The sequence below is a fragment of the Fusarium solani genome (genome assembly GCF_023522795.1).
Source record: "Fusarium solani strain SB1 chromosome Unknown bctg00000002, whole genome shotgun sequence".
Lineage (NCBI taxonomy): Eukaryota > Fungi > Ascomycota > Sordariomycetes > Hypocreales > Nectriaceae > Fusarium > Fusarium solani.
In genome coordinates, this window is record NW_027072155.1 from 4,515,013 (window position 1) to 4,527,415 (window position 12,403).

The 12,403-nt window shown below is 50.6% G+C and overlaps 4 protein-coding genes across 4 annotated transcripts; 2 read left to right on the forward strand and 2 right to left on the reverse strand.

Moving 5' to 3' along the window:
* Window positions 1-580: 580 nt before the first annotated feature.
* On the forward strand, window positions 581-1,490 carry MRS44_005379 (uncharacterized protein; the record flags this gene model as incomplete). Its single annotated transcript, XM_065622581.1, has 2 exons — window positions 581-659; window positions 718-1,490. The coding sequence occupies 2 exons, from the start codon at window positions 581-583 to the stop codon at window positions 1,488-1,490; spliced, it is 852 nt and encodes a 283-aa protein (XP_065478653.1).
* Window positions 1,491-1,836: 346 nt separating this feature from the next.
* MRS44_005380 (uncharacterized protein) lies at window positions 1,837-5,369 on the reverse strand (the record flags this gene model as incomplete). The annotated part of the gene is made up of 4 exons (XM_046278061.2): window positions 1,837-2,914; window positions 2,972-3,858; window positions 4,179-4,731; window positions 4,783-5,369. The coding sequence occupies 4 exons, from the start codon at window positions 5,367-5,369 to the stop codon at window positions 1,837-1,839; spliced, it is 3,105 nt and encodes a 1,034-aa protein (XP_046123437.2).
* Window positions 5,370-6,098: 729 nt separating this feature from the next.
* On the forward strand, window positions 6,099-8,154 carry MRS44_005381 (uncharacterized protein; the record flags this gene model as incomplete). Its single annotated transcript, XM_046278060.2, has 5 exons — window positions 6,099-6,226; window positions 6,304-6,850; window positions 6,902-7,114; window positions 7,166-7,317; window positions 7,740-8,154. The coding sequence occupies 5 exons, from the start codon at window positions 6,099-6,101 to the stop codon at window positions 8,152-8,154; spliced, it is 1,455 nt and encodes a 484-aa protein (XP_046123435.2).
* Window positions 8,155-8,317: 163 nt separating this feature from the next.
* MRS44_005382 (uncharacterized protein) lies at window positions 8,318-10,653 on the reverse strand (the record flags this gene model as incomplete). Its single annotated transcript, XM_065622582.1, has 2 exons — window positions 8,318-9,177; window positions 9,246-10,653. 2 exons carry the CDS (start codon window positions 10,651-10,653, stop codon window positions 8,318-8,320), a joined length of 2,268 nt encoding a protein of 755 aa, XP_065478654.1.
* Between the last annotated feature and the right edge of the window lie 1,750 nt (window positions 10,654-12,403).

Below are 12,403 nucleotides of genomic sequence, written 5' to 3' on the forward strand. Positions count from 1 at the left end.
CGGCATAAAGTGTTATCTATGTAGAGAGAACTATCTTGTAGCATATAATCGATGCTGTGAAGGATATGTTTTTTTTTTCTTTTAAAAAAAAAATTGCAAGATAAGTATCAATAGGCCTGATCGGGAAAAAACTCCAATCTTTGCAATGGACGTGCGTGGAATGTCGGGAGGGGCTTATCAAGCTATGCTTCCTAGCACGGTCCCAATTGACTCTCTAAATGACGAATACAGAGGTGAGGCTATTCGCATGTCGCATCCTTTGGCACCTAAACACCATTGTCCCCAGAAAAGCGGTTAAACGGCCTCGGTGCGGAACCTCTGATTTAAATTGCGATGGTGAACCAGCCAATCAGGGCGAGATACCAACAGGCACAAGTGGATATGACAAACCCAACTTGTGTTAGTAGTCTTGAAGCTAACACTGACTATTGATCTGTGGTGTCTGCTGAATGCGTGCTAGTTCCCCCTTTCCCGCTGTTCCAAAAGAATCCGGGCGGGAGGCGCCAGCCATGGCTTTTTTTACACATTCGATCGTCCTTCTGGTGTTTCCACTGTAGTCACTCTTTTACCAACAGTTGCGATGCGATCTGTAATTTTCCTTCGTTTGGCCTTGGGCCTATTGGCCATGGATTCTGCGGTTGCTGGTCCTTGCAGGATAAGTGAGTACTTTAGACAGTGTGTATGTTGTGAAAACAAGTACTCGAATGTCATTATTAGCTGCTAGGACGACATTGGCTGGTACCTCGACCGTGTCTGTCGATACATCGTCAGTCTCGTCGGTTGAATCCAGCACGTTTGTTGAATCGAGCAGCTCGGTCGACTCAGCCACTTCTTCTGCTACCGCCTCGTCCTCGGTTGAAATCTCTGCGTCCTCCACTGTCACCTCTGTCGAGACGTCGGCATCCCCCACTTTCACCGAGTCCTCGGTCGAGACATCAGCGTCTTCAGCCACCACGACCACAACGACACCCACAAATTCGACTGAATCTGTCTGGGTCCCTATCCCCACGTTTAGCGTCCTCGCAACCGGCCAGGGTCCCGTTGAAGGCAAGGGCCTGCGAACATCCAACGCGGATAGCTTCTCAGCTTCCTTCGACCCTGATTTCGGCTTGGAAGTACGTCCCTTCACCATCGATGACCAGGGAAGGATGATCAACGACCAAGGCTGGTACCTCTGCGGGCAATACGCGGGAACTATTTATGACCCCAACGCCCCCGCCGAGGTCGTCACCTGCGACAGCGAGCAGCCGTTGACACGGGCTTTCCTGACCTGTGCGCAAACTGAGGATCGAAAGGTTACGTGCTCCATACCGGCCATCATCTGCGAGGCCCAACCAGGTGATCTTTTCTTTGCAACTTGCGAACCAGCTCCTGGTACGTGGGATAATTTGTATACCAGAAACTCGGGGCCGGGCTACGTTTTGAACATTGGAGACAGTAGCGCTCCTGACTACTACTACCCTATTGAGTTGAGTGTTGAGGCTGCTTAGAAGGTCTCTGAAGTCTTATTTGAGACCTCAGTATGAGCTCGCACTCATTCAAGTCTGTTGATCGGGGCTCATTCTCGCGTGTATACAATAACCAGTTCATTTCTTTGTTCCCTGACACAAGCCACTTTGGGACGTAGATACTATCGGCGCATTCTTTGCCCAGATCCCTCTGACCCGCTGGTGTCAATAATCTGTAACCCTCACTTTTGAGCCATTGTGGTAGTCACAGCAATGTGTTCTTTGTTATAGTTGAAGCCTGGCCCTCGATGGGATAACTGAGCCAGAAGACCATGGTAGTCACAGCAATCAAAGAGCCAAGGGGACACAGTAAAAGAGTTCCTTTCGTTCATGCCAACAGAATTTCTCTCCACACAGGACCCGGAGCCAGACTATTGGCAACCGCTTCTTGAATTAGGTAGCCAAAGCCTCGTCGCTCAGCCAGTCCACCTTTCCACTCCAAAAGCAGCACATTAAAACATTTCCACTTCCCGTTCACATTGGGATAAGAGGACGTGGAGCATCTCTTGAGTTCTTGATCCACCCCAAAGACAGTCACGGACACCAGAATGACCTCGAAATACGTCTGTGATTCAAGGTATGTCGTCTCCTCAAAACTATCGAGCCAGACAAAACCACACCTCTCACCGGTAGAGTCTACCAGTGAACCGGTTGCGTCGAACACGTCGATGTCGGAAATTGTGTAGAACGCCGATATGGTCCAGAACTGGAGGATGTGATACGGTGGGACGTCCCGAGAGAATGAAACAGTCTCCGAGGGTGCAGTGCGGCTCGTGTCTAGGCCTGCTGGGGTATATCGTCCATGACTAAAATGTCGTCTTTGCCGATATCCCACATGTGTCAGATCGTTAAGAGGGAAAGATGGTTCTGAGGAAGGATCCCAGACCAAACTGACGATCCCCGAGGGACTTCGCTTGTACCAAACGATCCATGTTCTTTCCTCGAGCGTCCCATTGAGAGCAAAAGAAGAGGTATCGGCGAGATCTGGTGCTGTTTGGCCCGACCACCCTGTCCATGAATAGCTTGGAAGTTCGGGGCGTCGGCTCAAGCTACCACCGAGGCGGCGAAAAATGATGAAGAGATCAAAGGTGGCGGTTGGAAGTCCCTCCAGGAATTGGCATCTCATGGCGTTGGAAAATCGCTGAATGATGCCTGCCAAGGCGCGAGGAGCATCGCTCTGGTTAGTCAAAATTCGCTTGGTATAAAGCCGAAGGATCAAATAATAATCATGAACAGGCACATTCATCATTATGGCGCGTGGAAGCATCGGCATCATCCACTTGGGTGCCCTGACGGGTCGAGGGAGGTCCACCATGTGTTCCGCGTGTACCGCCTCTCGACAGCGGTAGAAGAGTTTATCCTCTACAAAGTATATTGCTCTCCGTGAAAGTAGTCGCTCTTGGAATCTGTAAGTTATTAGATGCTATAGTCCTTGAAGAGGATGGGAGGCATAATAAACATACGTCCATCCTCTCGAGTCGTGCACGGAATGGCCCAGAATATCATCTAGAAGAACCACAACACCCATGGCAATTCCGAGTCCCACACGGCGGGTGTTGATCGAAGGCTTCCTCGTGCCTTCCTGGACACCAGGAAGACGAGCATTGGCGTCATGACCGCAAGCCGCCACAATGGTGAGCCAAGCTCGCTCGTAAATCAGGTCCATGACACCCACACCTTGATTCACGTCATTGGCATCGTTCTGCATCAGGCATAAGGCGTCAACCCAGAGATATCGACATCCGAGACGTTGAACAACGGTGATGGCATCATCGATGGTTTTTGGAAGCCGAGATAAGACCTTACTGAGTGACCTTTTTTCGAGCAATGCTGGCCTATTCGCCTTGGTAAGTCTGAAATTGTCCACAGCACCCCATACGTAACTCAAGGCCATGTATTTTACAAGGTGCTGTTTCTCAACGAGACAACCGTCTTGGACATCGATTAGGCGAATGAAAGGCAGGCCACGAAAGGCCTCAGCAAACGGAACTTCAGTTGGAAGCTGACAGAGATCTCCGTGCGTTTGCTCACAGGAGTAGACCCAATCCAAGATCCTGGAGGTATCGATGAGGGACCCTGTTGTCGGCTGAAGAAGGCATCTTCTAGGATGCGCGGCCCTCATCTCGCAGACTGCATCTTGCGACGATTCCAGAAAGCCAAAGCCAATCCAGACATCTTGGCCAGCTTTCGGCACCCTGAAGGCGAAGCCGAGTTCAGCCCCTTCCCTCCAAGTCAGCTCGACGGATTCCTCATCGAGCACCTCCGCATCCTTTTGGTAGTGAGCCTCGACGACGAGTTGACATAGTGGACATGGAGATCCTTTGACCCGGGAGCCGGGGCCTAGGTCAAACTTGATCAATGCCGCAGCGCCAGATGGCAATTTATGCAAAGGTATTTGAGCACACCACTCACATAACGCGGTCGACAACATGTTGGAGGCTGACCCAAGTAAAGTATCAAACTTGACGATGCGAGGTTGAAAATGACAACAGTGGAGAGGGGTTAGATTCATCACGTGCAGGTATTGGATGAAAGACAGCCAATAGACTGTTTAAGACCCTTGCATTGTTGATTTTTCATATCAGCCCACCTGCAGTCAGCCTGCCTAACGCGACTGCACTCAACTACCTAAACTCCAAGATCAGTCAGCTTGACAACGCTGAGGCTAACCTGATTAGTGCTACTAGGGGGGAGCCTTCCTCCTCCAATGATCAGCAGGTAGTTGTCATCTTCATGAAAAGTCATCAAGCTCCTCGTGTACGCATTAGGTTGTGGCGTAGCATACTCGACCCACGATCCATCGGCACCAAGGTTCTTGTTCACAAAAATGGCAGACTGGCTTCCAGAGCTGACGATGATGCTACCATTGGGTCCGCCAACTTTGCTCCAGACGACAGTGGGCGAGCTCACGGGACGGGTGCCCTTGTCGGAGACCAGGGAGTGACCTGGTGCGCTGAGGATGTTGAGGGGATCAGATGACAGGCGGTAGTGGACACGGCAGCCGTCGGTGCCGCAGACTTCGTAAACGTAGATGTACTGGCCGTTGGGCAGGAGAGCGAGCTGGGGCATTCCAGGGCGGGCAGAATAGTTGTTGTCGTCGACAACATCGTTAACAAGCGCGGACCACGAGAGGAGGTCCTTAGTGGTCTGGTGGACAAGCTTCTGGCCATACTTGGGGTCTCGCTGGTCAGAGTAATAGCAGACGAGCTGATCCTTGTACACCCTGGCAAAGAGTTAGCGACTGAACTTAGAATACGATGAGAAGGGTGCATACATCATGTAGGGCTCCCACACTGGGGTAAGTCCATTGTTAGGTCGAGCCTCGCCTCCCTCAGCGATAGAGCTCACAAACTTCCAAGTCTTGCCACCATCAGTGCTAGCATAGACATCAATCTTGGTCTTGCTAAGATCCGTAGGGATACTATTGCCAGAGCCAATAATAGTACCCTTGGGGAACTTGCCAATGGCACGAGGCAGCTCGTACAGGTCAGGCTGGTATCTCAAGCCCCAGCCGTTGACCTGGTCCTCAATCTTTCCAATCTGAGTCCAACTGACGCCTCCATCAGTGGACTTGAAAATGGGAAAGTAGACCAGAGGTGGCTCCGGGGAGTAGTTTTCCCAGGTGGACAGAAGGGAGCCATCTGAGAGCTGGATGGCACGGGCGTAGAGAACGCGAGGATCCGTCCAGCCGGCATTGGAGGGAGGTGAAAAGATGACCTTGTTGGAAAAGGTCGAAGTTGGGAGCGCACGCTTCACGAGAGTAGGCGGCGCATTGTCAAGGGAGTTTGGGGCGGCGGCCGGAGCAGCGAAAACAGCAGGGAGGCTGAGAAGGCCTCCCAGGAACAGGGACTTGACAAGCATCTTGGAAGAGGGACTCAACGATGATGTTGTGTGTCCTGGCGTGTCAATGTCTATCCACTGTCTACTGTCTACTGTCTACTACTTATAGTAAATGAAGATGGCGTCTTCCGACCTCGGCAAGTTAATAACACGAGAAACCTCGTGATGCCATACCCCTGACACCTCCGCATCTGCCGTCTACCGACGCAACCACGGAGCTTGTCCCTCTAGCGCCAACACGCCAATGGTGCGGTAAATAAATGACGTCCGACTCCCCAGTTCCGCGTTTCCGCATTCAGATGTAACCCCCCTTCTTCTGGAAGCTCCCCCGGGAAAACACCTGATACCCTGGTAAACCTTCGTAGTAGTGCGGGGCCCCGCGTGATGCGGAGATGGAGTTGAAACAAGCGCTCCAATCAATCTTGAGAAGAGGTTATGGAAACTTTTGGAGCTTGGCTGTCAGTGGCCGAATAGGGTTGGGTCAGAGGGGTTTATAGGGATCGGCGTCAGTCGATATCAACAAGGTTAGAGGGATATAGAGCGGAACAGTTACTCGAACGGTGAATAGCGCCAGCCGCACCACTCGGGAGAACAGAAACCGAACCTCAAGTGGTCAGATTGTTAACCCCGCCAATGTCTGCAAAGGGAGGAGTTGGTTGCAAACCTGGGGTTAGCTATATATCCGCAAGCCACGTCCGCAAGTACTAAGACTAAGTTGACCAGGGACTCTTTAGCCCAAGCTTACAAAAGATGAAGTCGATTACCAATCTTGCACTTTGGTGCTCTTTTTTCACAGCTGGAGTTCAAGCTTTCCAGAACCCTATCCGGAAGCCAGGACCTGATCCCTCTGTGGTATATGCGGATGGATACTATCACCTGTGAGTACGATCGCCACCTGGTATCTAGACGGGTGAAAAATGAGGGATAATAGATCGTTAATACTGATAATTGGTAGGACGTATACAACCTATAACCATATTGAGATCACCAAAGCAAAGAAACTTGGAGACCTCATCAATGGAGAAACAAAGACGATATGGACCGACACCAATAGGACCCGCAGCGCAAACATGTGGGCACCCGAGATTCATCGAATTGATGACATCTGGTACATGTTCTACTCCAGCTGTAACGCGGACCTGCCGTGCTGCGACAGCTGTCAGACTCGGGTCCTGAAAGGTTGCGATGCTGCAGGCCCTTCAGACTGCGAGTACGAGCACCTGGCGGATCTCGTTCCTCCCAAGGGCAAGCAGGGTCAGGCAGATGGCAACTTTGCCTTCAGCATTGACGGAACGTATTTGGAGATCCCTGGGAAGGGGCGTTTCCACGTGTTGAGCATTATTAACAAGGACCTTTTGCAATCCATCGCCATTACTCGTCTCGATACTGAGAATTGGACGGTGGATGGCTGGCATGTCATTTCTGTTCCAGACCAGCCTTGGGAGATGAACACGACCAACTCGAACCCTAACTCTATCACTGCTGTGAACGAAGGTCCTCATGTGAGTTATTCTTGTTGAAAACGAGGACAGAAATGTTTGCTGACAGGACAGCCTCTTTACCACGACGGAGAAATCTGGCTTTCTTACTCCGGGTCGTACTGCGGGACACCGAACTATGCTCTTGGGCTCCTGCATTACAACGGAGGAGATCCCTTAGAGGCTTCATCATGGGACAAGATTGGCCCCGTCTTCTCCCAAGCCAATGGAAACTATGGCACCGGACATAATTGCTTCTTCACATCGCCCGATGGAAGCCAAATCTGGGTTGGTTCTTCAAGACCCGAAAGCGTATTGAGCTAGCTAATGCCCTTACAGAATGCCTTCCACGCAACCAGCAACTCGCGAGGATCCTGTGGTGGGGATAGATTTACCCTGGCTCAGCTGGTAACTTTCAAGCCGGGCCAAACCCCAGAGTTTGGTGTACCGCAGCCTCTTTCTGCTGTGTTGGATCCTCCCAGCGGAGAATAGTTTGATTAATGACTCACTGAGCAGTGTATTCCTGGATGTCGATGGACATTATGAAGACTTCGTATTCGTATACTACTCGTCTACAAATGAAAAAGAATTCAAAGAAACATTTTGCGAAAATTGTTTGCAATAATCCCCAAGGTTTATTTGACTTGAGCTTTCTACTCTGCTCACGAGTTGGGTTTGCGGCTCAAAGTTTGCTGGTTGTGATGAGATGCATCCTGCCTGAAGTGATTCATCCTCGTTTGTTTACTTTTCCCCATAACAAGCAACAACGATTTCCCGTCTGTCTTATTCTGAATCACCGTTATTGCTCTGCAGAAATTTTACACTGGGAGAATCTCTGAAGAGCAGCATCAATCGGCCACAAACCACAGGCAAGCAAACATCATTTTCATTACCAGCGAAAATGAACAATCAGCCAACACCAAGACCCGCTCTTTGTTTACGGAACCTTGAGAGCTCTGCCTCTATTGGCCTGGGCGCTGACCGGTGATGCATCCAATACCAGCACCGTGGCCCGTCTTACTCGCCCCGCCAAGGTTCACGGCTACGCACGATACGCCGTTAAGAATCGCGACTACCCGGCTGTTGTCAAGCACACCGATGAGCCCTCGACGTTGGACGGATACCTGCTCACGCTTCAAACAAGATCCCAGCGCAAGAAGCTGGACGGCTTTGAGGGTGAGACCTACAAGGTCACAGCTGTGTCAGTGGAGCTGGAGGATGGGAGAACAGTCGACGGGGATATGTATGTCTGGGACGGAGATATGAGGGATGTGTCAACGGAGCCTTGGGAGCTGGAGACTTTTGTCAAAGAAAGACTAGAGGATTGAATCGATCTTTTTGATGGGATGGAACTGGTCGGGGAAGATTGAGACGCCGAAGAAGGCCGCCCCGATCTCGCATGAGCAAGTAATTTCAACTAACATGGAAGAAAGGTGTTTTCTCTATTCAACTGCTGCTTCATCTAAGAAGCTTGATCACCTCAAACCCAGTTTATACGACCGAGTGCGGGTTGAATCTCTTCATGAAGGACTCAAGCTCCAACAGGTCCTTCTTCGAAACGCTTGGTCGAATTCTCTGCAGGGCCTTGGCAAAGTGGATGAGCCCCAGACGCATTTTGTCCGATTCACCCGAAGAGATATTCTCATGGCCTTCCCTAGTATGCTCAATGGCCCAGATCAGCGCCGCCTCTGCACACAGACTACGCAGGTCAGACCCCGAGTAGCCCTCTGTCTCCCGAGCCAAAGAGTCAATCTCGACCAGAGGCTCCAGCTCTTCTCCCTCGAGAAGCACCCCTAGTATCTTGGAGCGCGATTTCGTATCAGGAAGACCGATCGGGATCTTCTGCGGTAGTCGACGCAAGAAAGCCTTGTCTAGCGTATCGGGGCGATTCGTAGCCACAATCACACATGGCGCTTTGTCGTTCTGTGCTAGCCCATCCATCTGTGAGAGAAATTGCGTCACTGTGCCACGCTCCCAAGTTCTCCTGGCCATTCCACGATCGTAGAATAGAGAGTCCACTTCGTCAATGAAGAGGACACAGGGATACAGTTTCGAGGCCAAGGTGAATGCTGCCTTGATGTTCTTTTCAATCTCGCCGACGTATTTGGATAGTAAACTGGCGCCGTCTACGCAAAGCATCGAAGCCCCAGATTCTTTAGCTATCGATCGCGTAAGATGCGTCTTTCCTGTTCCCGGAGGCCCGTAGAGGAGTATCCCCTTGATACGAGCCTGACTGAGGAGCGAGGTGGAAGGCGTTGAGGGCGTAAGATATGCTGAGGATACCAGATGCAAGACTGTTTCCTTGAGCTCGTTGTCGATGATTACTTGTGAATAACTCGACCGAATCTCGTCTTGAAGCCGCCAAGGTTAGAGATGAGGCGTACCAAGCCAAAGGCCTTTGCCTTGATTTTTGACTTACCCGGATTGATGACACAATCCACCAGATTCTGCTCCACCGGGTTACATTCTTGGCGAAGGGCTGTCATCTTGTCCTTCCAGGTCTGCTTTTTATCCTTGACTGGCTCCTCATTGTCAAGGTCCCCTCCAACATCTTCCGGGGGCGCTGGGTTAATCTTCTTCACTGGCTTCTCATGCTTGTGAAGACCTAATCTTGACAGTACAAGCAGGATATCGGTTGTCTCTAGTTTCTCTTTGCCAAAAGAGCGACCGTTCAGCTGTAGGAAGGCTCCATAAATCTTCTCCCAGATCCATTGCTCATCACCAAAGCATTGCCCAGGTTCTTTGCACACCAGCTGCTTCCAGTCCGCGTGTGGATGAAGAATTTTAGGATCAAACACATGGGACATCGCCTGTCTCAAGATCCGCTTCAGCCTGCGAATGTTCACCGAAGCCATGTAATCCGTGTGTTTGAAGTTGATCGGGCCGACGTTGATCGGGTTTACAAAGTGATTGGAAAGCATGGTCGCGCAAGTGTTGTTATAAACAGGCTTCAAATTGAGGTGATTTCCATCGACACACTGCTGGCACAAGCAATCGAGCACGTTCTGTGCTGGGATGGTCAGGACAACCGCAATGGTCTGGCCTTTTTCTCGCCGCTGTTGGATGCAATCGCATAAACGACCTAGAAAACGGTACCCGTTTCCCAAGGCCAACATGGTTGCGGCTTCGCGGACGTGGACTAGAACTGGGCCAGTCGAGTCAGGTTGTTCAACTCGTGTGGTTTCGGTTGCGTCTCCATCTTCCGGGACGCCTGTGGCTTGATTATTTGGAACAGCGTCAAGGATCGTCGAGTAGCTCCTTTGCGTTCTCTCCCAGGCTTCTTTCTTCGCGTCGGTGTCAAATTCGGAAGATGACGAGAACCAGTGCTTAGCCATGGGAGTATCCCAATCCATCTTCTTGTCCATTCTCTTATCAGGTTTGCTCTCCGAAGGGCTAGCGGGGCTTTGTAGACTAAACTCGAGTGCCAAGTCTTCAAGATCTTCGTAATCATATGATATTAGGGATGTGCCGATCTCTTTTGCCAGGGCCTTGACGAGTTCGTCGAGAAAATCGATAGGCGCCGTCTTGGGTCCACCCTCGAGGATGACAAAGGACTGTTTTGGGTCTAGGCGACCTTTGGAGTTTCGCGCAAAGGCGGATGCCAGGATGTCACGTAACATGGAGAAGGTATCAGAGGATACCTGACATTTCGTAGGTCCTCGATGCTGTTTTTCGTCTTGGTCGTTGCCAGCTTTATTCAGAGGCTTTATATCTTTCGCTCCTGTGGTGTTAACAGTCTCAATTTTGGGATGTATCTCATCGAGGTTTGCTGTCAAGGTGATGTTGTGGTTGAGGAACCACTCTGGGAGTTGGTGGTTGACACTCATGATAAAGCTTGGACAATGATGAAAATGGAAGGAAACCGTTTACAATGACGAGATGATGCGACAAGGGACATCTTAAAAAACAAATGGAAGAACTGTGCTTATGAAATGAATCCTGGGAGCAATGAGTTATTGCGGGTCCGCTGATGGATGCCTAACTGGCTGCCTGGTTTGTCTTCACGATCCTAGACTTCATTGGCGGACTGTTTCTTTGATATGCATCTCGCAAACTGAAACATGCGAGATTAGTAACTATTGTTGTGCAGCTCTCCTCCCAGGCAACGTGTCACGGCAGTTCCATAGTTAGAGCTAGCCATCCGAATATCTCCCAAAAGCCGGTGTGCGGTGGAGTAGTCGATGAGAGGGCTGGATTCCTCTTCGGTCCTAAATGACGCAAGAGTTCTTCCCAGGATGAGCTCGATCAACAACACTCCCAAGGACCATAAAGCTGGGTTGCAGAATGGAGGCTCTCGTTTTCTATTTGATGTTGTTTTTTTCTGACTCGGAGAGGGGAAGAGGGAGAGGGTGCCGGTTCCTGTACTCGGCGGCGATGGGGGCGATGGCTGCGGCCGCGGCTGCAGCGGCAGCGTCCCTAGGGTAGTACGATGGATCGATTGTGATTCTTGACATTGCGTTGAGAGACTACAGGCTTTGGAAGATGGAAAATTCTCTCTTATTTCTCGTACGGAGGTTAGAGCAGTTAAATACCCGATGAGAGGCTTAACCTTCCATAATGATGCAGCTAGGTATGACTCTTCTTCAGGCAGCAGAAGGGTAAAAAAAAAAAAAAAGGCCACTGTGTTAGTATTGGGTTATGATGCTATGATGTGTTGACAATGTGTTCTTTGTTATAGTTGAAGCCCGGCCCTTGATGGGTTAACTGAGCTAGAAGATCGAGTAGTGCGCCAGTTACGGCCAACGCTCCAAGTTCGGTCCAAACCATCTCTGCTTGGACAGGGTAGTTAGCAAAGGAGTCTTCTCTCGGGTAGAGTCACGCGTCGTGCAGAGGGTCTATCGGACATACTGCTGGTCGTGACTTGGGAGTTTGAAGTAATGGACTGGATGTGTAGGTAAAGAGCAAGGTCGGAGGTCAATCGCACACCGCTATGTTTCGTGTGTCAGTCTCTAGTGAAAACCTTGAAAGACTGATGCCGGGCACGTCTATTTATGTTTGCCATGTGGAAGCCTGTTGCCAGGTCTGGCGAATACTTGTCGATACGTTACTGGCCTCTGGTGAGGCAGCTGCAGGTGATGCACCATGCTGGAGTGGCTGGCCTCAATTCCTTGTTAACCGTTGGCGAGCCTCATGTTTCCTGGAAGATGGTGTGTAGCCTGCGGTCAATGCCCGAAAAGGTGGTTCCCAGGTTGCAAGGCGACAGATGATGTTGTTGCGTCTCTTCAAACCAGGATCCCGGTAGATGGCCAAACTTAGGTAGGTAGAGTAGCTTAAAAATATCATCCGTATCTTTTCGGTGGACGCAAAAGATAGCCCCTTTTCGAATATCTGAATAACTGTTTCCTCCCCATTCGCGGCAGTACGCAGGCAAACGAGAGTAGTGCTGTCTGAGCGAAGGAGACGCTGTCGCAGTAGAATGTCTCAACAGGTCGATTCGATAAAAAAGTGAGGCAACGAGCAAAAGGCAAGTCAACAAAGAACACAAGGCTTTGAGGAGAGTGGGGGAAAATTAGGCGTTTCAACATTGGTTGGATGAGGTGCAGCGTCTTGGATGCAGGGTGGGTTACGGATGGGAAG